The sequence below is a fragment of the Musa acuminata genome, chromosome BXJ2-11 (assembly GCF_036884655.1).
Source record: "Musa acuminata AAA Group cultivar baxijiao chromosome BXJ2-11, Cavendish_Baxijiao_AAA, whole genome shotgun sequence".
Lineage (NCBI taxonomy): Eukaryota > Viridiplantae > Streptophyta > Magnoliopsida > Zingiberales > Musaceae > Musa > Musa acuminata.
In genome coordinates, this window is record NC_088348.1 from 33,674,600 (window position 1) to 33,699,685 (window position 25,086).

General features: G+C 39.1%; 1 protein-coding gene across 1 annotated transcript; it reads left to right on the forward strand.

The window, feature by feature from the left end:
• The first annotated feature begins 634 nt into the window (after positions 1–634).
• On the forward strand, positions 635–25,086 carry LOC135627085 (type I inositol polyphosphate 5-phosphatase 13-like). The gene is made up of 11 exons (XM_065133046.1): positions 635–1,825; positions 4,810–5,062; positions 5,163–5,973; positions 7,529–7,653; positions 7,823–7,907; positions 21,789–21,954; positions 22,085–22,122; positions 22,215–22,482; positions 22,701–22,824; positions 22,909–23,269; positions 24,267–25,086. Exons 1-11 carry the CDS (start codon positions 826–828, stop codon positions 24,603–24,605), a joined length of 3,570 nt encoding a protein of 1,189 aa, XP_064989118.1. The 5' UTR covers positions 635–825; the 3' UTR covers positions 24,606–25,086.

A 25,086-nucleotide genomic window follows, 5' to 3' on the forward strand; every position in this document is an offset into this window, starting at 1 on the left:
CCATAAATAATAAAATTGAACAAAGTTTGTATATGATACATAAACATATAACACATATTGTTATATATGCTATCCCGAAAGTTGCATCTCGCACCACTGTGAATTATTGAGGATTCGTTCTCACTTACACTCTTTAAATAATATTATACCATGAAGTCGATAGATGTACTACTATGAAGTAATTAACTTAATCTCACTTTATAAGAAATCGAATGTGTTCTTAAATACAAGTTTTCCACTTTATCCCGATGTAGCATCTGAATTATATATAAAAGATTGAAATATGATCTTAAATATGTATGTAGTGTCATAAGAATGTGATAATATCCTATCCGGTGCCACATCGGATGAGAAGCTGATGACAGATGAGTCATCATCAGATGAACACGACTATTACAACAACAACAACAACAACAATAATAATAATAAGTTCAACGTGGCCACGAAGAGCGAACGGAAGGCCGCAATGTCGCCTGCTGCCCGTAATCGCCCGCGCGCATGTCGCCTTCACCTCCGCCGCCATCCTCTCTCTGCTTCGTGGCTCCCCGTTTCCCTTCTCTTTCTTTTGTTTTGACCCATTCTTTCCCCCTCTTCCAAAACGGAAACCCAAAGAAGAAGAAGAAGAAGAAGAAGAGATTGAGAGCGCGCGCGCGTCATGTGCCATCTCGATACGTAGTGTCGAATGACAATTACAACAATCGATGATGATCCAACGAGAGATGTTTGAAATATGGATTATATAGATTGGAGTAATAGTACTGAAAATATTGTCTTCTTCTTCTTCTTCTTCTTCTTCTTCTTCTTCTTCTTCTATGTGCTTGATTAATGGACGAGAGGAGGAGGAAGCAGGAGGAGGAGGAGGACGCCGAAGCCGCGGGGCGGACCAGCGCCGCCCAGCGCAAGGGCAAATCCTATAGCCAGCCCCTCAGCCGCGACGCCATCCTAAGCAGCGCCGCCCGCCGCCACGCCATCCGCAAACACAGCCTCGACGAGGACGCCCTCTCCTCTTCCTCTCCCTCCGACGCCTCCGTCTTTGCCCACTGCCACTCCTCCCCTCCCCCTTCCTACCATGACCGCCATAAGCACTCCTCCTCCGTCGAGGACATCGGTTCGCCCCACCTTCGGTCCTTCCCCACTTCCGGTCCCTCCCAATCCCACCACCACGCCACCGCCGCTACCGCTGGTTCCTTCGGCAACGCCTTCTCCCTCGACCTCCGCCGGGGCGGCTCCTCCCTCTCCGACAGCGACGGTTCCCTCACCCTCGAGCGTGCCATGTCCGAGTACGGCGGCGCACCCGGGACGATCCCCGAGTTCATGGGCAGCGGCGGGGGCGTCGGCATCTTCCGCGTGCCCCACCGCGCTGCCATGCACCCCGGCCGGCCCCCGGCACTCGAGGTGCGCCCGCACCCGCTTCGCGAGACTCAGGCCGGCTCCTTCCTCCGCACTATCGCCTGCACTGGCTTACAGCTCTGGGCTGGCCAGGAGTCCGGCCTGCGATTGTGGAACCTCAAGGACGTGTTTGAGGAGTGGGGGGCCGGTGCCATGGTGAAGAGGGGTGATGAGAAAAGTGCCCCATTCTGCGAGTCATGCCGCACTTCTCCCACACTTTGTTTGGTGGTGGACGCTGCCAATGGCTTGATTTGGAGTGGGCACAAGGACGGGAAGATCAGGTCATGGAAGATTGACCAGGCGACCACCGCAAATTCGGCTCCCGATGATGGTAATTGTGCTTCTGCTGTAGGTGGTGCTCCTCCATTTAGAGAAGGCCTTTCGTGGTTGGCACATCACCGGTCTCCTGTACTCTCCATGGTTATCACATCTTATGGTAAATACCACCCAACAACGTTAGCTTTACAATTAGCCCTGTCTTTTTTTGTGAGATTTGATAAAGAAAATGCTTGCATTTTGTGCTGCATTCCTTGGTTAGATTCAATAAAAGAAAAAGTACTTGCATCTAGTCCTGCTTGCCTTGATGAAATTTGCTGCCATATAACTAGTTATCTCAATGATTTTGGCAAGACAAAATTTTTTTCTGTACAACAAAACTCTAGTAGGATTTTCCAAAAGAAAAATGCTATGCTTGTGGGACAAGGGCATGGGAATAGCTTATGGGTTGAGGTGGCAGCATCAGCAGCCATTGGCTGAAGTACCAAAGAATTTCCTTTTTCTTGCAATAGGACTTTTAGTTTTGCCGGTAACTGAAGTCCATAATTTTCATCCATATGTGCAACATGCTTTACAAAAATGTACCACACACTTGTATCGTGAAAGCTCTTTCTAGCTAATAGGGATAATACAACATGTACTGTTAGTTATATATTATGAACTCATAGTCGTGCCAGTGCCATTGTGCTGCATGTGCCAATGTTCTTAAGAAACTAGGTGGAGTTCTAGTACTTGTTATGCAGTGACGGACCACCATTTATGGTACCTATATTTTTACAGGACACACCATATGACAATCATGTGGTATGAAATGTTACTTAGATCCATGTTTTTTAAACTTTGTAGGTGAATCAAGTTTCAATGGTGAAGCAAGTTTCAAGTTGATTTCTGAGACTATGTTGATCCTGAGAGAAAAATGCTTCTCTACTAAAAAAATAGGTAGTTGCTTTATTCCAACAATGCTGAAAGAAAAGTGGTTCTTGCTAAAACACAAAATGTTCTTGCCTTCGCTTTAATAGAGTGCTCGGCTTACAGCAGAAAAATGGAACAATAGACAAAATGAAGGTACCTACTATAAGTTTAAACCTAACATTTTATTAGCTAGAATATGTAGTAAAAAAAACAAGTAGTTGCTTAAAAAGGATGACACCTAATATTCTAATATTTATCTTTGAAGAGTAGTCTTAAGGATATTTACAAAACAGGTCACTGTTACTGCCAAAATCATGCTGTAACCTTACAAAAAATACTGCCATGGTGCATGACCTATCCTTAATTTTAGCTCCATTACCGAGTCTAGAATTTTTGGAACATGTTTTCATCATCCTGGTCTGGTTGACTTATCATTGGGATTAGTGATCGCCTTTACCGGAATTATTCTCCATTTTCTGGATATCCTTTGCTTATCTCAGAATTTGACTGAGACTAATTTAAAAATTTGTCATCTGTTGCTTCTGGGGTGCAGAGAGAGAGAGAGAGAGAGTTCTAGTGGCTTTTAACCTTAGATATTTTACATGTTAAGGCTTACAAGTTGATGTTTGTAGAAAGTGTTTTATGTTGATGAATTTATAATTTACTACAGATCTGTTAATAGGACCATGTAGGTTCAGTTAAAATTAAATCAAATAGATCACCCTTCTATAATTTGCTAGTGTTCCAGTTATTTCTAGTAAAAGCTATCAACCTGATGACATGCTGAAATTTTCGAAATGTGCACACAAGTACCATTGACAGGTCCGTAAATAGTAATAGTAAGGAAGTGCTTACATGAATAGGCATTTTGGTTAATTATAGGTTCTCTTAGAAGATATCTGGTTAAAGAAGGCCAAGGAAGGATATCAAATAGGAGAATATATATTGAAACTATTAGGGAGGAGTAGAAGTTCAAAGGTATCAATTTACAGCAAGTAATGCATAAATGACTTAACAGAAACTAGACAATTATTAGTGCAAAAGTGATGGGGTGTAAGCGAATCCTTACTGCAGTGCATACTGTGGACCTACATGACTTCGAAAACTGAAGTTATATCATCTGACCTCCTGTAATTGCTTAATATGCATGCAATTTTGGCATGAGGAGAACCGTGAGTATTTCTGAGATATCTTTAGATCTAATTCTATTTATCAGTTTGTGCACTACTTGCATCAGGGCTGGGTTGAGATAGTCCATTTGAAGGAATAATGTTAGATAGGTCTGATGTAGATGATTTTACTAAATCTTGGATGTTCCTTGGCTTTTTGAATCTTCTTTGTGATAATAGAGTCAGCATAAATCTCATGACTCGTATCATACCTTTTCAAAACTGCTAGCCTCCAAGCTTCCAACCTTTGAGCCATGTGCAAAACTATCATATGACCTTAAACAAGTGCACATATATCTAAGTAATTATATGCAACCTTCAAATGCAAAACAGTGTCCCCTCTTGCAAAATAAAAATTGTTTGTCAAATATTTGAAGTCAATCAAAATTAAGTTTTACAGTTTGTTTTCAGTTTTGACATCAATAGCAGTACATTGATAATTTCTTTGTTATTGTCCATTGCCAAATTCCAAGTATCTGTTTTATGTTTCCTGCTTCAAGTTTCTTGCTTCATAGGAAAATTGGCATTGCTCAAGCTAATAGACTGTGATTCTGAGGAGAAGACCTCAAGAATAGCATGTGTTTAATCTCATTTATTGACTTGTTTTTGCAAAGGATCCCCTCCACCTTTGCAGTGTCCCTGCAGGTGTTTAGGGATAATATCCACTTCATTAAGAAGTGTTAAAGTAGTTGTTGACAGGATTCAGTGAAGCAGTGGAAAGACACCACTATTGCAGCATTGTACCAGTACAACAAGTCATTTCCGTTCTTCTGTCCTGTAAATCCAATCGATTAATATCTAAGACTTCCATTCTCTATTTTAAAGCATTTTAAAAAGAACAGTAACTTTATTGGCTATTGGACAATGGCTGAAATGTAACTTCTGGATGGTCTTCCATCTATCTGTTTATTTGATTTACGTATAACGGTCTATAATTTAAAACATTAAGAATGGATGCGATAGTCTTACTTTTTATCTTCGTTGATCTGAGTGAAAATTAATGCCTGAATGATTTTGGAGCTTCACTCATTTCGACATATTATGTTTTAACTTTCATTACCAGGTGAAATATGGTCAGGTTCTGAAGGTGGAGTCATAAAGGTCTGGCCTTGGGATGCCATTGAAAAGGCTCTTTCTCTTTCTGTTGAAGAAAGACATATGGCTACTTTACTAGCTGAGAGGTCATATATTGACCTAAGGAGCCAGGTCACTGTGGGTGGGGTTTGTAATTTGCCTGCTGCAGATGTGAAATATATGGCATCTGACAATTCTAGGTCCAAAGTGTGGAGTGCTAGTAGCCTATCCTTTGCACTATGGTATGTTCACTTGTTTTATACTTTTGTTGAATTTGACAATGCTGGTCAGTTTTAAGCTTAGCCTTGTTAATGTTTCGAAAATCTATTTCTTATCTTGCAGGGATTCTCGTACAAGGGATCTTTTGAAAGTGTTTGGTATTGATGGCCAGGTAGAGACTCGCGTTGATATACCCTCTGCACAAGATCAGTATGTTGAGGATGAGATGAAGACAAAATTTGTTTCATCATCAAAGAAGGAAAAGTCACAAGGTTCAGTTAGTTTTTTCCAACGTTCTCGTAATGCCTTGATGGGAGCAGCTGATGCAGTTCGCAGAGTTGCAGTTAAGGGAACATTCGGGGAAGATAATCGGAGAACAGAAGCCTTAGCTGTATCGATGGATGGTATGATCTGGACTGGATGCACAAATGGGTCAATGGTCCAGTGGGATGGAAGTGGAAACCGATTGCAGGAAGTTCAACATCATTCTTCTTCTGTTCAATGCATCTGTACATATGGATCACGGGTGTGGGTAGGCTATGTTAGTGGTACAGTTCAGGTTATGGATCTTGATGGAAATCTTCTTGGAGAATGGGTTGCACATAACAGTCCAGTTATTAAAATGGTTGTTGGAGGCTCGTACTTGTTCACACTGGCACATGACGGTGGCATACGCGGGTGGAATATAAGATCTCCTGGACCACTTGATGATATACTGCGAGCGGAGTTGGCCAATAAGGAGCTGTCATATACGAAATATGAAAATATTAAGATATTGGCTGGAACTTGGAATGTTGGACAAGAAAGGGCATCTCACAATTCACTTATATCCTGGTTGGGTAGTGCAGCATCAGAGGTTGGATTAGTTGTCGTTGGATTGCAAGAGGTAGAAATGGGAGCTGGATTCCTGGCAATGGCTGCTGCTAAAGAAACTGTAAGATACTAATGCACTGTCCTTGTGATGCTATCACTCTTTTGTGAGTTTGACCTACTGCAGCATATAAGGACTTGCCCCATATCTAGTTTAAAATATCACCAATACAATGAAAATAGCTGCAATTCCTGTTCCATCTATTTTTGCTAAGTATTATTACATGATCAGTGATTGCTTTTTTATCTTTCTTATTGGTCCATCCTTAGTAGACCACTCAAGTAAATTGATGTTCTTAGAGATGATTTCTATTCTAAGTATTGAGTGAAAGTCACAAACTCACATCACTTCTTTCATATAATTCATTTAGTTGTTTGAAAAGCAATTCAGGAGCCTAATTAAGAGGAAAAATCGATTACATATCTATTGAACATGCCACCATACTTTGCCATCCGTCTTTGTTGACTGAATCAGAGGTTCACTCTGCTGGTTTGATGCACTGTGGTACCTATTGTTACTTTTGTTATCTATAATAGTAGAATGATGAGGAGAAACAAGAGTAGGGCTTGTGCACCAATATTGTTTAATTCTTTGATATAAAATTATCATATTAACATTTTATTGTGGCCAAGGCCCCAGATGTAAACTAGATTCTTGAATCAGTTGGAAAGATCTTGCCAGCTTTTTCTGCCTTTAGAGTTCTTTATATAGAATGCACATGCTAATGCATATTTGTATGAGGAGAGGATCCATGATTTTATTGTAGATATCAACTTGTACTAGATGCTGAGAAACGTAGCCACTATTAACAAAGATTTCTCCACCTAATTAAGAATGACAAGCTAAAATTTTTTTGACTAAATTTTAGCTTATAAATGAAAATAACTTTCTAGTTTTTAACTTGATATTTTCTCATCAATAAAAATTTCTCCATCTAATCAACGGCTTTATAAAGTCACAACAAAGTCATAAATTTTGTAAATTTTTTGGTTAATAAATCTACAGAATGTTAGGGTTTCTTGTTATGTTATGAACTGGTTGTGAAAATATGTTAAGGCCTTTATGATTCATAGATGTTCTCATATCACATAATGCTTGGTTGTTATGATAACTTGCAGTACAGCATTGTGACATCAGAAAAGATAAGTGAAGGTCGAACCATTTGAATGTTGGTTCAATACTAGCTTCAATAGCCGCTTGGATTAGTACAGTTCGATATATGAGGCGGTGCACTAACCCATTCTGTTTGGTGTGACTAGAAATTGATAAAAAATTAAACATCAACCAGTGCTGGAGTTTGTTCAGACCACTAAATATTAGTTGATGCATACAGGTCCAGATATTTCATTCCTTCTATGTAACAATTTGTGTTCTAAGGATCTTATATGATTCTAAAATCAGTATGTAAATTTAAAACTCAGATATCTGAAACGGTTGTCGTTCTGAAAAATTATCTATATTCATCAACTAATGATCTGTAGATGTTTTCAGTCTTACTGATGTTATCAAATTTCACTTGCCCATGGTGTTATTATGCCTTTTATCCTATAGCAGGCAAGTTTCTTTGAACTTATATGTTGTACGTTTCATACGTTTATGACTGTTTTAATGATCTTAGGTAGGACTTGAGGGGAGTGCAAATGGGCAATGGTGGTTGGGTAATATAGGAAAGACCTTAGATGAAGGAACATCTTTTCAGCGTGTTGGTTCTAGGCAGTTGGCGGGGTTACTCATTGCTGCATGGTAAGTTCTCATCACAAGCCATTATGAAGACAAAGTATATTCTTGACTGTGGATTACTTGATTTTTTCTGTTTAAAACTTTTGAAGTACATCATGAGATATCTAATTCACATGTCTTTTTGTCCTTATTAATCCATCATATATAACATAGTTGTTCTATAATCTTATAGGGCTAGGAAGAGCCTTCGACCACATGTTGGTGATGTTGATGCTGCAGCAGTACCTTGTGGATTTGGGCGTGCAATTGGTAACAAGGTACTTCCAAAATCTTTTGCTTTCAGTTTTTCTGATCTTGCCTCTTGTCTTGGTTTAATTTAGGAACTAGGTAAAATATTATCTTAGACATTGTGTGATAACTTGCATGGATAAAAAACATAAACAACATACATGGGATTAAGACTTGGTGCTTCATCAGCATAAATCTGTGCTAGAAAGACAAGTCATGTCTACTACTGTTAGCTGTTTCCAGATTGATCTTGTAAAGTCCATAGTCTAGTTCTATACATCTAAGGCAGTGTTGTTAAAGGTGCTAGGAGCTAAAAGGCGCCAACAGTCCAAATTGCCCAAGGCACTAGGCACCCGCCTATGTGCTTATTAGAGTGAAGCAAGCTGCTCACCTTACGAAAATTATAAAAATATAATTAACAATAAAGATGACAGTTAGAAGTAATCATTTTAACTTGGTTGATATCTACGAGTAAAATATTACTTAGCATAAAAATGTAAATTCATGTAATCTAAAGGTATAGGAGTATTTAAGAAGCAACATAAGCTTCCAATTTTCATGGTTTAGCTGAATGGTCAACAAAACTTATATCAAACTTAACAACATACAATACCAATGGATTGGACGTAGCAAGAAGAAGAAGAACAGGAAGTGGGAGAGACAAAAAGGGCATTGTGTCTATGGCACAGGCGGAAAAGTGGCAGAGATTTTGACTTCGACAACTCCAAATGAGTATGAGGGGTTGGGGCTGCTTGGTTCGAGGGTTTATTACATGGGTTGGCTTTAGTGGTAGAAAGCCAAGCAGAGAGGGCATCGGAGATCTGATGCAGTAGAGTGGAGAGTGGAGGCAGAGAAGGTGGTGGATAGTAGATGCAGCAAAGAGTTGAGAATCAGGGCTTGGGGTCCCTCAGGCCATTTAGAAGGGGAAAGGGGGTGTTGGGGTCGTGGTCGGGATGTGTGAGGGGAATTGATATATATAACATTTAAGTTTACTAACATTAACCAGGTTCCAATAGTAGGGTGTGATTTGGCATAGTTACTGCCGAAACAAGTTTCGGCCCAATTGATACTAGCCCAAGCCTACGCTTTGATGCCCAGCTCTCAGGCTGAGGTTCTCATCTTGGCAGAGCCTAGGCAAGTCTCTTCACTTCAAGACATTTTTGCCTTGCCTCACCCCAGCACTTCATTGTGTGCCCGAATGCCATTTCTGGTCTAAAATGAAGATCCTAGATTCAGGGTGAACCACGAATGCCTCAACTCTCAAAGTGATGTAGCACTTGATTCAGTATGTACTTATCAATTTTATTTGGCTATTTACAACTCTGAAGGTTTATTCGAACCATTATGTTTCTTAGTCTTAAGTATTATATTTTCTTTCCATCATAGATTTATAATTTTAGATTAGTTACAAGCAATAATGCTTGTTGAGTCTAAGTTCAAATTGATGACCATGATCCACAGCTTATTAAACATTTAGAGTCTAAGTTCCAAAGCTCAAAGAATAACATGGGGGATGACAATATGGATGACAAGTACAAATTCAAGGAGGTTATTTCCTCATTCATGAATCATAGTTAATGTTATCTTATGCAATTTTGGTTCCTTCAAAATTTATTCTATACTGTGGTGTGATTTCCTTTTGCAAATATAGTACCTATTTAAGAATTTTATCAAAAGTAAACAATAATTGGATACTAAAATTCAAGCTTAAAGCATAATTATCCAGATTTGTACAAGTATCAAGATTGAATAGAGATGAGATGATTAAGATGAATCAGATTGGAACAGTTGGATATGATCATATGAATCAGTTTAAAAATAAATGTAAAATACAAAAAAACATTATATGCTAAAAGTTCTTTTACCTTTCATGGATTATCTAATTTTCTGAAAAGGCATATAAAATCAAGATTTAGAAGATAAAAGTTGTACTAAAATACTGGTTAAGATCATAATGAATAAGTCATTAAGATAATTTTATATATTTGTTAGAAAATAAATATTAATCATCATAACTATTATGTGTATCATACAGAAGTGTCAAAACTTCTTTATTTGCAATTCTAAAGTTAGTGATGAGTCCTATTGTAGTCCTGATGTTTTTCTAATTACTATGTGAATGAAGTATTAGGCAATCCAAAGGGAAACAAAGAAAACCTTATTCAAACAAATTGGTCATATAATTTAAAAATAGTGGCAAACCCATGAAATCTTCCTTATGATCACATACTGATTATGTTACAAGGTTAAGGGATTGGTCATAGTATCCTTTCCTCCTTGTTTTACTAGTGATCGATGCAATATAGAAACAGTGGTGGTATAGAGTAAATGTGATGGTTGCAACAAATAACAAACAAAATAGTAGCAATGTCTTCACTATTCCATAGTCATTGTTGTAGGTTTCTTTTCTTTCTTGTTTTCCATTTTGACTTGTCTCTTCATCTCCCTGTCTTCCTTTCACTTTATCCTCATCCTTTTCTTCTTCTGAGGCACAAAGTGCTTAGATATGGTCAAAATTGGCCTACTTTGATGAAGTTTGATCAATTGTAATTAATCTTGACCAACTTATAAACTGAAATCAGCCGAATTTTGATTGGTCTTAGATAATACCGGTATGAATTGGGTGCATCATATCAGGATGTGACTGATACCACAAATTATGGCTTAAAGAAGTTGTTTGGTTTCATCACGGATGATATTTTCTTTGTGGATGTTTGAATTTTCATAATGATGATCCTGTTATCCTTGATATTAACTTAAATAAACCAGAAAAAGAAGAATGATATTTTAATACAAAATCAAGGCATTTGTTAAATCATTGAAGAACTTGTAATCTTTAAATTGATTTTGCAGAACATATTTTGTAGCAGTTCCCTTCCAGATTACTTCTGATTTTGGGTTTCTTTTGGAAAAGCTCTCAATGAAATAGCTTCGCACTAAACATCAACTAAATTTTGCACATCTATAATTTCCTTAAATTATTTAAAGGAACAAAAAAAAAAGAGTTCTAATTTTTCATTTATCTCATTCTAAGAAAAACCCGTAGGAATCAATAGAAAAGGCAAATCCCCCATGATACACTAGATTTGACTCGGTTATTTATAGAGTGAATAGATCTATCATTTCTTGAAATCTCTCTTCTGATTCAAAATCGTTGTGTAATGTGTATCCCCTTTTGTTCTAATTATGGAATAGATAAAATAAATAAATAATAGATTTTTGTTCAAAAATGAAATCTTATTGAAACTATCTGTATCCGGTTTATCCTTCAGAACCATATCATATCCTGCATCTAATGAAATAAGATGAATTGAGATGGTATTTTATTAATTTGTAATTATCTTGAATACATCAACCATTTCTTTATTTTCCGATCACTTGAAAGGGACAAAAGAAACATCTTGTTCTTTCTAAAATTAAGCATTAATATAGATCAAGGTTCGTCGTATCGTACCGTATCGGTATTTCGACTCGAGCTCGGTACGGTACGGTACCGGTGTACCGGGCGATACATCAGGGTGTACCGAATAATTTTAAATTTTTTTTCATACTGTAGCAGTGCTACAGTATAGTACTGTAGCGGTACCGGGCGGTCCGCGTACTGGTAACCTGTCGGACCGGTACGTACCGCCCGGTATGGGTGGTACATTTCGGTATGGCAGGCCTTGATATAGATAACTATAAGAGCTAGTTTTGTCATGCCTCGATATAAATTAGCTCACATGCCGAGAAAATCGCACCATGCATGAATCTCTCTTCAAAAATCCATCATACAGAGCTGGTGTGATTATTAAGCGGCTCATAAATAATACATTAGACAAATTAGCTCTGTGTAGCCAATAGATATGATGATTATCACACAGAGCCGCTTAATCTCATAAATAATCATTATATATCAGCTACCTAACTATCACCTCATATCAGATGCTCGCCCAATAGCAGATTCAGGTGTTTTGCTAAATCAAAACCATCATCGTACTATCTTGAAATATTCTTTACTGTAATCTGTAATAGTAGTTTTGAGTAAGAACAAATGCCCAGTAGGGAATAAAAATCAAAGAAAAAGGTAATAACAACATGCTGATCAAATATCATAATGAATTAACTGTGTATATACTATATAATATGTAAGTCAGATAACAACAAATAAGAGTACAAAATCATTAAAGTAATCAGTGATCATACACAGGTCATAAGAATGTATGCAATATGCTTTTATGCAATATTATTCATAAATACAGTTAGTTATACATATGCATTGCATCAAGATTCGACATTCGAGTCAAACATCTGATGGTTACTTCTCTCAACAGAGGATGGAGAATGACCATCCAATATCTCATAATTTTCACATGCACTAATGCAACATGATATATATAAAATCTAATTATTCATGCATGTCATCATCGATATCCAAGCATAATCGGACACCCAATAGTGCAATATCCCAACAGCAAATAGAGAGAACCTATATCAAACTCCCAACCAAGGATTGAAATATCGTACCGTACCAGAGTTTTGAGATACGCTCGATACGGTATGGTATTGTGTATACCGAGCGGTATGTTTCAGTATACCGCTCGGTATATATATATATATATATATATATATATATCCCGGTAACAGACCCTCCATGTATCGGTCTATTGGCAGACTGGTATGTACCACCCGGTACGAGCAGTATTATTCAAAATTGAAGACTTTGCTCCCAACAGCAGATGAACTTGTGTTCCTCACCTGCCAAAGTGGGGATATGTTCTTCCTAATAGTAGATGAAGGAGCCATCTAACTATCACGTCTGACAGCTTGTTATATCCCCGAAGGGAATCACTCTTCAGTATACTGACCCTCTTGCAATTGATAGGGATAATCCATGTCCTTTCATTATATCAGAGTCATATGTCATTTCGTAATATGTCATCATATCATCATATCATCAACTCAATCAATCAGGCACACAATCACAAGACAATAGATCATACTAGGAGGATAATATAGGGGATTCGATCTAGTGGGTGCTACTTGCTGCATGATGAGCCTGAAGCGCACACAATTACAAGACAATAGATCATACGAGGAGGATCATGCATTGCCGCATGATGGGTGCTACTTGTTGCATGATGGGCCCCAAGCTCCTGTCATGTGGGGCACAACCTCATGGAGATCTTACATCTAACCTAGGTAGATCACTTATTTGTCTGTCAAACATGCATCAAGTATGCACATGTATATACAAGGTTCCATAAATGCATTGATAGGGATATAAGAACATTCATCATTTACCATGCATCAAATGTGTACGTTCGTATGCGAGATAATATAGATGTATCAGTAGAAATGTAGGTCAATAGTGTAAGTATCACTCAAAAGGATGACATAATCCTTTTAAGACTTCTTTTTACTTATTCTTTTCATGGGTCAGATACAAGTGCAGTGCGAATCAGAAGCCTAGCTAGCTATGGCCACTCACTTGTATAGTGTAGAGTCTGTAGACTACATAATGTGGGTCATGTACAATAATATGCATCATGGATCATGTAGTGGGTCAGTACCTCTGACATGCCACATCTTGTCATCAAACAACACCCTACAATCAAGGACATATGACAATCAATTGTTACAAGCTCAATGCTAGCACATAACAGTACCTGTAAGATAGTTGTGTACCCTAGACATGTAAGCCTTGCGATAGGTGCGAATTGTAAGTCTAGGTATACCATGTCTTGGTTGGGCCCACACATCATATGACAAACCTATTTTTGATGGTGTACCTCAAGTGACATAGTATTAACAATTAACAAGTTACTAGTCTGCATATGGGAAGTGATACCATATGGGTAAGTACTTGGGTCGATGGGCCAAGTTGGCTGCCTGTTCTACATATAGTGTGAAGTGCAAGCTATAGTAGGTTATGTAACATCTAACTCACACATCGTTGTATGAAGCTAGGTAGTGTCACTTATGCACTCTTGGGTTTAGTCAAGTGGGTCATGTGCTCATGCGTGTAAAGGTAGTGTAGACTTGTGCTTGTGTTGGCTTGTATTTGGAATTGTATAAGTATGGGCCACAACAACTCTAGTGCAAAGGGCAACTTGTGGTGGCTTGTTATAATTGGGGTGATTGTTGATATGATGGGACATGTTCTGCTACAGTTGCAAGGCCAGGTTTTACGTTTTTGTAGGTTCGCAGCCTTCATCCACCACATGTGGACTTATGTCCTACCACCTATTAAATCTTAAAGTTGAATACAAGGTAAAAATACTCTTTTATCCTTAGATATATGTTTTGAAATTAATGGGTTGGGTCAGTGTTTTCTAGGCTTGTTGCTCGTTTGAGCCGCTAATACCTGTTCAATACTTAACAAGTTGACCCATTGTTAACCTTATTGGGCCTACTCAAATTAGAATTTGGTTCATGTTACTCTTAGCAAAATCTATATCATTAGATTTTAAATTATATTGTGTAACATATACAGGCTAGTTCTTAACATATTCATGTCATATAATGGATTCAGTTGAAGCTCTTTGCATAATCCAACAGGTTTTGCTTGAGGATCTGTCCAACTAATCTCATGTTGGTCCTTATAAAGTTTTTTTAATTATTTTGTTTTGCTATTTACTATATCCCAATCAGAAGAGATCACTTCTATTGGGTGAGCATCACCTTATAAGCGACAAACCCCAAATCCAGTATGGTTTTGGTTAGAGACTAGTTATTGCTTTTAAAGACTAATTACAAATCCTGTATAGCTAGAGGTTTTCATTTCGTCCTATGGAAGTCTTAAATTCTTCCGTTAAATACCCTATATTACATGGATCATTTTAATGAAGGCTCAGAAGCTTTTGCTTCAGTATGAATTCTTGAAGTCTGTGTCATTGTGGAACTGTTAGGAGTAAAATATTCAGTGAAGACATTTTGGGGCCAAGGATAGGAATAGAATGCAAAACTTCCACTAATTTATGCTTCTTTATTATCAAGTGGACAACAAAGAACCTAACGGGTGGCTTCGGTGCAAACTGCATCATCTTGAGGGAGTAGTCCAGCAGTTAACAACTAGTGACTTGGATCTGAAATTTTTGACTGACTCTTGCTTTCATGATCTGTTCCAACATGATTAATATATTGACTTGGGTTGCATCCTACCGTCCCACAAGTCTTGGGTTGGTTGCCGCATGCAGTAGTCCACATGGTTTAGGCTGATTCAATAGTGCGAGGTCATGTGCTAGGCTGGTTTCCCAACCATCTATGGCATAGTGCTAGACAGATTTTTGTGGGTTGGTTGTTACACAAGTTGTTACACAAGAAATACAACCATCTCAATTTCTCTTTTCAAATCATAAGAAAAGATCTTATACAAATCTTGATTCGATTATAAATTCACAGATCACGAAAGATAAGTCAATAGAACAATATAGGTTGACACAAAGATAAGAGGTTAATCAAAGGAATTGAAATATAAACGGGCAAAAGAGAAGGATAACTACCAACAAAGGTGATGTCCACCATTCCCTCCTCTCTCCCATCGTCGGCACCTTCTCCGCCACAGGCCTCGCATCCCATGATGGCTTGAGAGAAGAGAGAGATCATGGTGTATTTATAGGATAGATATCCTATCTCTCCAAGGAACTATAATCCTAATCTATCTGGGAATCATAATCTAATTAATTTAATTTGATTTGAATTCCTAATTCAATTAGGATTTTCTTTAGATTTCCACCTTCACTTTTAATCAATATATATTCCTAACCTGATTAGGAGAGAGACCATGTGTAAGATAAATTATAAAATTCCCTTAATTAACTTTAACCTAGATTAAATTAGTAAATCCCTAAAATAGCCTTAGGTAAAATCCGTGTATGACAAGTTTCATCCAAGAAAATGTATTTTGTTTATACATCATCTCAAATGGTGCTCATTAAGTTATAAAAAGATATTAAGTTTTGTCGACAGAAATAAGAGTGACAAAAAAGGACATTATTTGTGGAACAATTTTATTACCTCAATTTGGAAACTCATTAGATGGTAACAAAATTTTCTTGTGTACAAATTCAAACATAGAAATTGTCACTTTATTATTTTCATGCAACTCCTTGTTAGCAAGTAGGAATAAAAAAAAAATAGTGAAGAAATAAATTGTCACTTTATTATATGTTCCTTAAACTCAGTAGCTTTTAGTGAAAGAAAAAAAGAATTTTTCAATGCACATTATACCAAAAGCAAAGACTTCCAAATCATATAGAAGCTAGCAAAATATTAATATGACCTCAATCAAATATTTTAAGTAATAAAAATCATATTTTGTAATACTGTACCATCCTACTCGGTACAGGCTGTACGTACTAGTTCGATAGAAGATCGGTATGGATGGTATATCGGTACACCTTAGTGTGTCGTATTGTCACGGACTTAGTTGGTTTTGCCTAAGTCGTGCAGCACCCTTGCATGTCCATCCGCAAAGGTCAGCCTCCCCGAAACCTCCCATGGTCTCTTAGGACCTACAAAAGAGAAAACGGGTTAGAGAAAGCGCCTTACTCGGGATCCACAAGCAAACATTTCCGAAAACACCTTATAGACAATGCAAATTACAAACAGACTTTACAAGCTCTGAACGGTTGTACAACAAATTGTCAAAATTGTACACTACAGATCGAATATCTCTCACAAGTGTCCACATGACACAACATTTATTTACAAGCCTAAGAAGGCCACCAAACCTAACTAAAATGGGGCTGTTAAGCCTTCGACCGTTCCTCTACATGCTGTGCAAAGCATGAACAAACAGAAAGACACGGGCATACATAAGTATTACATCAAACATCATGTTTAGAACTTTGTCCGTGACATTCTCCCCCACTTATTCCTTCGACGTCCTCATCGAAGCCTTTGCCGACATTGCAACTCCTCGTCTTTGCTGAGTCTTCAATCTTCTGCTCCAGCTGCAATGCGCCTCTTGGCTCCCAACTGCTCTCCACTGCTGTTTTTGAGTAGTCAAACCTTTAATCCGCTATGATGCTTTAACTTGCCATTGACTCTAACTCTAATGTGGGGTTGGCTGAGTTGTGTTGATCCCTGTTGATTCCTGCGGATCCTCCAGATGAAGGAAAAAACCATCCTTAGTATGCGCCAGTCTCTCAAATGCCTCATGTTGCTTGAACTGGGTGGATGCTTGTTAGAGCTTTAACGAGCATTGCCTCACAAACTTCTGAAGTTTTGGGTCCTTCCTCCACAAAATTTACTCATCGACTTTTCTTTCAATTAGTTGTCACTTCCAAGTAGATTCGCATCACTTTCGTTTTCGATTGGCATTCTGTTGGGAAATGAAGCGGATAATGTACCCTCAATAGTACTGATCATCATTGGTGAGGATTTGACAACTATTGTCTTCTAATATCTTCGAAGGGTCTTTGAACCTGTGCAGAGCTCCTCTGCTAGATAGATAAGAGAATTGGGGTACTCGGTTTCGCCTATTCTCTTAAGAGTTGAGAAGACAATGGTTATTTGACTTCGCCCGCCTCCTCAAGGGTTGTTCTCCATGCATCGAGCTGGTTACTAGCCTTCGCCTGCTCTTTGCTCACACTTCTGAAGCACTCAAAGTGTTTTCACTCCTTGCATTGAGTTAACTACTGTGATTTACCTTCTAAATGTCATCGAACTTCTGGAATGCAGGAAGTTTTCACCCCAACTTGGAGTAAGTCTCTAATAGTTTTGGTCGCCTCTGGGATTGTACCGTCTTCTCCATCAACTCGATCGCCTACTCCACTGAGTAGCAAAGGTACAACACCGCGTACTGCCTGCTTCATTCCTTGGTCGTGCACTCTTGCATGACCCGAAGTCCTTCACTTTCGACTATCTTGTTGAGAAGCTCGTTGACACCAGTCTTACGAAGTTCCATGGCCTCTGCCCTTCAGCCTTGTCTCGGTACTTGGAGTTTGTCTCCATCTCCTCGGCCCCTTTCACGACCAAGCGCTCTCCTTCCATGAGAGCAAGGGATCAATGACTTTCACGGAAGTCCCGCCTCTACGGTACTATGGCGCTGTCATGCCCATGGCCCTACTATCCATCGCCTCACATCTACATCCCTTTTCTTCACGATCAATAGATATATCTCTGTGACACTCCTCCGAGTCCACCTCCATTCTAATTGATGCTTGATTTTGGGTAGCTAAGTCCCTCTGGACTTATCGTCGCTTCCTCGCCCCTTTCGACCTCCTGCTTCAACACCTTTGTGTTCTCCAAGCAGCTCCCTTTGGTCGATGGAAAGACAGATTGCAACTCCCATGCATGACCTCTGCCATCACGTTGTAGGGTTTACACCGATTTTGTTCTCCTTAGCTTCCTTGGTAGCAACATTCACTTACTCAACCTTGTCCTCTGACTTGCCGGGCTCCCTTAAGCGAATATGGGCTCTGGAGCAGTCCAACTCTCTAACTACTTCCATCATACCTCTGCATGATCAAGTCCCTCCCATGGGACTCATTGGAACTTGCATTCGAACTTTTCCCTCGGTGGAACACAACCCCCATATGCTGATGACCAAGGTTTTCATCCGATGCAATATTCAATGCACGCACGGAAGACCCACCTCTACGGTACTATGACCTTCACTCCTTGAATCCATAGTCCTTCTTGTCGTCGTGTTATTCACCGAAGTGGAGCTTCCAGTAGCTCTCGATCATACCTCCGTGTGATATAGTCCCTCACGGGACTATGTTGTGTGTATCGCATTGCCACGAACTATTCCACCACGATCCGTTGCACCATGTCGCCTCCTTATGATATCTCCATTGCATTCTGATCCTTGTGGGATTAACTCGAATTGTGATCCCTCCATGTGTGGCCTCTGCCAATACATCGTAGGGTCTCTTCCACCTTCGATTTTGTTCGCTCCTTCGGCAATCGACCTTCATCCACCCGCTCTTGGGTCACACCTAGATGAAGCACCGCTCTAGGACAGTCCGTCGCCTAGTAGCTCCCGAAGTCCACCGACTTCGTTGAAAATGGTGCACCATTGTTTGGATCCTGGGCCTTTGCCCCTACCAGCACAATCTCCGCTGCGCACCGTTTCCTTCATGGCAACTTGAATGGCAACACTATGGTATATTCTTCAAGAGTACCCGCCTCCGCGTCCTCTTGCCCCGTGCCAAGGCCTTCTGAACCTAACTTCGCCTCCGCAAGTTGAGTCGCATTAGTTTCTCCGTCAAATGCTTCTCCGCGATAAGGTGCATGTGCCTAGAAGCTCCCTTCATCTTTGGCACCATGCAAGATGAGTCCGCTCCATCAGAATGAAGGACCCATGGAACAACATGATCCTGCTCTTGCCTTTACAAGAGTTCATGTCCTTGACCTCTGTCCAAGGAAAGCTCTGTGCCTTCGCTCCATGTTCCATCTTCTATGTTGGCTCCCTTCATGCGGCTTGAGTACTTCGCTAAGTTACACCCAAGTTTCTTCGCTCCTCATTTTGTATTGAGTTGATGGTGGCCCTCGCGCCCACCATTCCACTGGTCAGCCCTCCCTTGAGTCCGATCTCCGTATCGACTCCAAGTGTGCCTTTATTTGTATTGCTTTGGTCGCTCCCCTACTTGATCTCGTAATGCATCCACCAATGCATTCTCTCAAGCGAGATCATGCGACGACTCCTCGCCGTTTGCTCGGTCCATTGAGCTTCGTGGAATTGTTGTTTTTGAGGTACTCCTCCTCAACATGTGTGGTCTGTAGTACATTCTTCTCCCTCTGGAGAATCGGGACCTATCCCTCCTGGATATTTGTCCCGTTGGAGCAACATCTCTCTATGCTTCTTTCTCTCTAAAAGTTTCGGAGATCGCCATCCCCTTGGACTACTCCGATTTGCTGAACAAACTGTGCATTGTTCTGCCTCCTGCAAACGCACTTGCTAGATTGCGACTCCACGTCAATACAGTCCCCGCTGCACCACTCAAGGCCTAGCAACATGCTGAACTCGCTGCACACTTCAGCCTCCTACAGACGTATCCTTCTCATGTCGAAGAGAAAGTTCCAATACTCTATGGCGCCGAGTTTCGATTGCCTTGGGATGGCCGCGAACATTCCATCGTCCGCATACAAGCCCATGTATGAGTACCGAATTCTTCGAGTGAGCAATTCCCCTCGTCTCTATGAGCCTTGCACAACTCTTTCGGACGCTGAGCAACTCATTCCACCTTGTATGGTCTCATCCTTTACCAAGCGCCTCGCTTGCCTTGAGCACCATCAAGTATAGTTGTCAACGTCAAGCCGTAGCTCGAACTCAGTCATCCCAACCTTTGTGCGCTTCGTATTCTTTCAAGCTTGCTTGTTCTCGTGGTGCCTCTTGCGCGAAGGGTTGGCTATTCCTTTGAATGCCAATCTCAGATGCCCGCTCCTCCGAGTGACTCCTTTTCCCAACATCTCCATGCCCGTTTTCCCCCAAATGGTCGTGCGTGTGCTGACTGCTCTCAACGCAGCCCCGCTAGGTCCCCCACATTTGCATGTTAAGTGTTTCTATGAGTGCTTGTCCCGCTCTAATACCATTTGTCACGGACTTAGCTGGTTTTGCCTAAGTCGTGCGGCAACCTTGCGTGTCCATCCGCAAAGGTCAGCCTCCCCGAAACCTCCCATGGTCCCTTAGGACCTACAAAAGAGAAAACGGGTTAGAGAAAGCGCATCACTCGGGATCCACAAGCAAACATTTTCGAAAACACCTCATAGACAATGCAAATTACAAATAGACTTTAAAAGCTCTAAACGGTTGCACAACAAAGAGTCAAAATGGTCCACTACAGACCGAATATCTCTCACAAGTGTCCACATGACATAACATTTATTTACAAGCCTAAGAAGGCCTCGAAACCCAACTAAAATGAGGTTGTTATGCCTTCGACCGTTCCTCGACATGCTGTGCAAAGCATGAACAAACAGAAAGACACGGACATACATAAGTATTACATCAAACATCATGTTTAGAACTTTGTTCGTGACAGTATGTTAGTATGCTCGATACAGCTCGGTATGTACCGTACCGACAGCTGATCGATATACCAATATTGTACAATATTCAGAACCTTGATAGAAATTTGAGTTATAACTGCATAGAATAATGAATGTCAACACCCAAAATATGTACACCACAATGTGAAGGTGATAGGCCTACATGCATTGGTTACTTATGAAAAATCAGTAAATTTTTGGTTATTTTCTTGTTTAAAATGGTTAAGTTCTGTGAATGCATATTCTACTATTGAAAATTTCCGAAGATAAAAATCTGTCGAGACCAATTAGAACAGAAATGAGAGGATTAATTTTCATTTAGACAAAGGACTTTCAGTTGTAGATCATTGTTATTTCTAGTGACTACTCTGTGAGGATAACTTACTTGGATGTATTTATCTCATTTATATTACAGAGTTCATATAATCACTAAGGCAATTATGTTAGTAGTGTCTTTTTAGCTTTTTGCCAAAATGTTGAAATAAAAACAAAACACTGATTACTTATCGATGCTGTATGTTTGCAAGTTTTGCATCCTAAATTTTCATTTCATCCTAATAAAGTGGTTTAAAAATACAATAGAAGACATTTGTGTTTACAAAGTTGTTGCATCAGATCATTTGCATTGTTGCTCATAAACGTATCACTTAATTATGTTGGAAAAGATTGAGCACTGAGATATCTAAATGGGAAATCATAAATTATGTTAATCATTACATTATGTTTGCCATGACTGTATGAGAGATCTAACTGGGAAATCATAAATTCTGTTCACCATGACTCTTATCAATTTGTTCTTCAGTGCTTCCATGAGTTCATGTATGATGTTTTATTCATTGTTGGAGATATCTAGTTACTGAGTATCGATGTATTAATTAGTATAAATAAATATTAAAAAAAAAGATTCATGGTCTAAATATTTTATACAGGGTGCTGTAGGTTTGAGGATGAGAGTCTATGATCGGATGATATGTTTTGTAAACTGTCATTTTGCTGCACATTTGGAAGCAGTTAGCAGGCGGAATGCTGACTTTGATCATGTTTATCGAACAATTTCTTTCAGCCGGCCAACCACTGGACTTCATGGAGCTGCAGGTTTGTCAATTCTCATAACTAAGCACATAGGGGAGATATGAAGTTAGCATAGATATGTAATACATTCGTATGTACTCCTGTGCAATTTTTGCAGCTTCAATGTAATATGTATTTTACATCTGTTCTGCAGCTGGTCCTACGTCTGTTCAATTGCATCGTGGAGTGAACGTATGTAGTTAACATAAATCATTTTAAAATCAGTTGACAAAAACTTGCAGCTAAGCATATATTTAAAAAATAAAAACTTGTGGCATTGGCAGGCCATAGGATCTCAACCTGATGATGGGAAACCTGAGTTATCTGAAGCTGACATGGTTGTTTTTCTTGGTGATTTTAATTATCGGCTTCATAGTATCACTTATGATGAAGCCAGGGACATGGTTTCTCAAAGATGCTTTGATTGGCTTAGAGAGAAGGATCAGCTCCGAGCAGAAATGAAAGCAGGAAAAGTGTTCCAAGGAATGCGTGAAGGGCACTTTAAATTTCCTCCAACTTACAAGTTTGAAAGACACCAAGCAGGTTTATCGGGTATGCCTGTAGCATAATTAATTTTGCATAGACCAGTTCTTCTGGTTGAGAACATAGAGGTTAATTATTAATTAATTTTGATTAAGTTTATACCTTTATAGTTTCCTGAGAAGACATGATTGGATGATTTGTTGCTTACTCTTTGTTTAGTAAGCAACTGGGGCTGAATGATGTTCCTACAATGTTCAATGAAGCTAATATATCAATTGCTTTCTTAGGATATGATTCAAGTGAGAAGAAAAGAATTCCTGCTTGGTGTGACAGAATACTATATCGTGATAGCCGTTCAATTTCAGTAGCTGAATGCTCCTTGCAGTGCCCTGTGGTTTCATCGATCACACTGTAAGATTCCGTTTCGAGTAATACACCACAGAAATAAAAATAATAATGCCTGTCACTAACGGACTTGCCATTTTCACTTGCTAGGTATGAAGCATGTATGGATGTTACTGACAGTGATCACAAGCCTGTCAGGTGCATTTTCAGTGTAGAAATTGCACATGCAGATGAGTTGATAAAGAGGCAAGAGTATGGACAAATAATTGTGTCAAATGAGAAAATAAGATCTTTTCTTGAAGAATCTTGTGCTATTCCAGAAATTACTGTCAGCACAAACAACATCATCCTGCAAAACCAAGACACTTCTATTCTTCAAATCACAAACAAGTGTGAAAAGTACAAAGCTGTCTTCCAAATTGTTTCTGAAGGCCACTCAAACATCCAGGGCAGTGCAAATGCATCTGAGCTTTGTGCTAGATGTTCCTTTGGCTTTCCTTTCTGGCTTGAGGTAGATCTCTGGACTTCTTAATTTCTAGTTAATAAAAGTACAAATTTATATCATATTTGTGTGCTATTTATTTTTCCTCACACATATGATGTGCAAGATTAGCAATTAAATGGATGTGTATTAATTTTGACGCATTGTTGGAGTGTCCTGTAATTTACTTAATAGATAAAAAGGTGTCAGATATCAATTTTATTTGGAAGACTTGGAGAAAAACAACTTTTATTAAGATATGAGACCTTTTTTTTAGATTTAAGTTTAATTGCCATATTGCATTTATAATTTTTTTTGTAGTATTCATTACTGTATTAAATTACATGTGGGTCCTGCATACTAAGATCTGAGATCTTTTAATGCATTTTGAGCTGTGAGATTATGTTATCACAGATCATTTATGACAGCATAACTGAGATCTGATCTGTTCAGATTCAGGGATGGATTGAGATTATGAGACAACAACCTGAATAATGAGCTGATCCAATAATGTCCCTGTATATACCTAAGCGGCCCACAAATGAGGCTCCCGGTCGCATATGTGGGTCATTTTATTCTTGCAAGCAAAGAGGGTGTTTCTGTGAATTGTCCATGGTCACCCAGTTTGCAAAGTTAAAACCTAATCGGCGTGCTTATGCTGGCCCTTTGTCTGACAAATGTAGTAATAATAATTATGAAAGATGCAACATTGTATAATGCTTCATCCAAAACTTCAATCAAATTTTTTTTTGAATGCTATGCTTTTATCCAACTTCATTTTTCAGCATATAATTAGCACAACTAGTACCTTATTTGAATATGAAAATGAGGGTCAATGGTAATAAATTGATTGATCTTTCCATTACAAATCATGGTTGCTAAACAATTAAACAATTTAAACATTCTTGTCTTACCTTCTTGTAATGGAGTTCTGCTAGATGAACACAACTGTTGGGTTTGCCTTTGCCTCTGCATGAAACGTCAGAGATCTTCCAGCTTACCGTCATTGTCATTTTTCTCTAATTAGGTCAATCCAGCAGTTGGAATTGTGAAACCTGGACAAACAATAGAAGTTTCTGTCCATCATGAAGATTTGCACACTCAGGAAGACCTTGTCGATGGAATCCCACAGAATTGGCAGTGTGAAGATACCAGGGAAAAGGAAGTGGTAATATTGGTAAACATCACAGGCACTGGCTCAACCGAGAGCAAAAGTCACAGGGTACATGTGCGCCACTGTTTCCCATTCAGGTCGGAAGATAGAAAAGGTTCTTCGAGAAGAAACCAATCAAGCCAGCTACAAAGGTCTGATGTTAAGACTGGAAATTCCTCAGATGCAGATCCTGGGTCGTTTCACTTGCGATGACCATGAGGTTTGTGTATGAAAGATAAGATGGACATTGCTTTCAGTCAGAAAAGAATGCCAGGGTAAAGAAAATAAATTCTGTTTTTTTTCATGCTTGTTCATCACCTGCACAGCTCAAAATACATTTCCTGGAGAAAAGAAATCCATCACCTGCACAGCTCAAAGTTCTACACCTCACCAGCAATTGTAAGGTCTTGGGGATGTACTTTTAAGGAGTTAACTTGTTAGAGGATTTTTCCTTTTTTGTGTATGTTCTGTAGACACAGCATTATGCATCTAGAATTTGCTTTACTTAGATCTGTGAATTTGGTTGATGGGTTTAGTTTTGTAGTGCTCGTTTTATGCTTATTTGCTGATAATGCAACATTGTTTGAGATGTTAACTTGTAAGAATATGGTGTGCTGTGAACAGGTGATTGGTGCTATTGATTTCCCACGGCTGCATTGAGCAATAATAACAGCAGATTTCGATTTCGTCTTGA

Excerpts from the sequence above, each read along its gene's own strand:
- LOC135627085 (XM_065133046.1), top strand. The coding sequence starts at position 826 with ATGGACGAGAGGAGGAGGAAGCAGGAGGAGGAGGAGGACGCCGAAGCC. Across the intron at positions 7,654-7,822 it reads GGGTTACTCATTGCTGCATG|GGCTAGGAAGAGCCTTCGAC; the intron begins GTAAGTTCTCAT and ends ATAATCTTATAG. Across the intron at positions 22,825-22,908 it reads GTGGTTTCATCGATCACACT|GTATGAAGCATGTATGGATG; the intron begins GTAAGATTCCGT and ends TTCACTTGCTAG.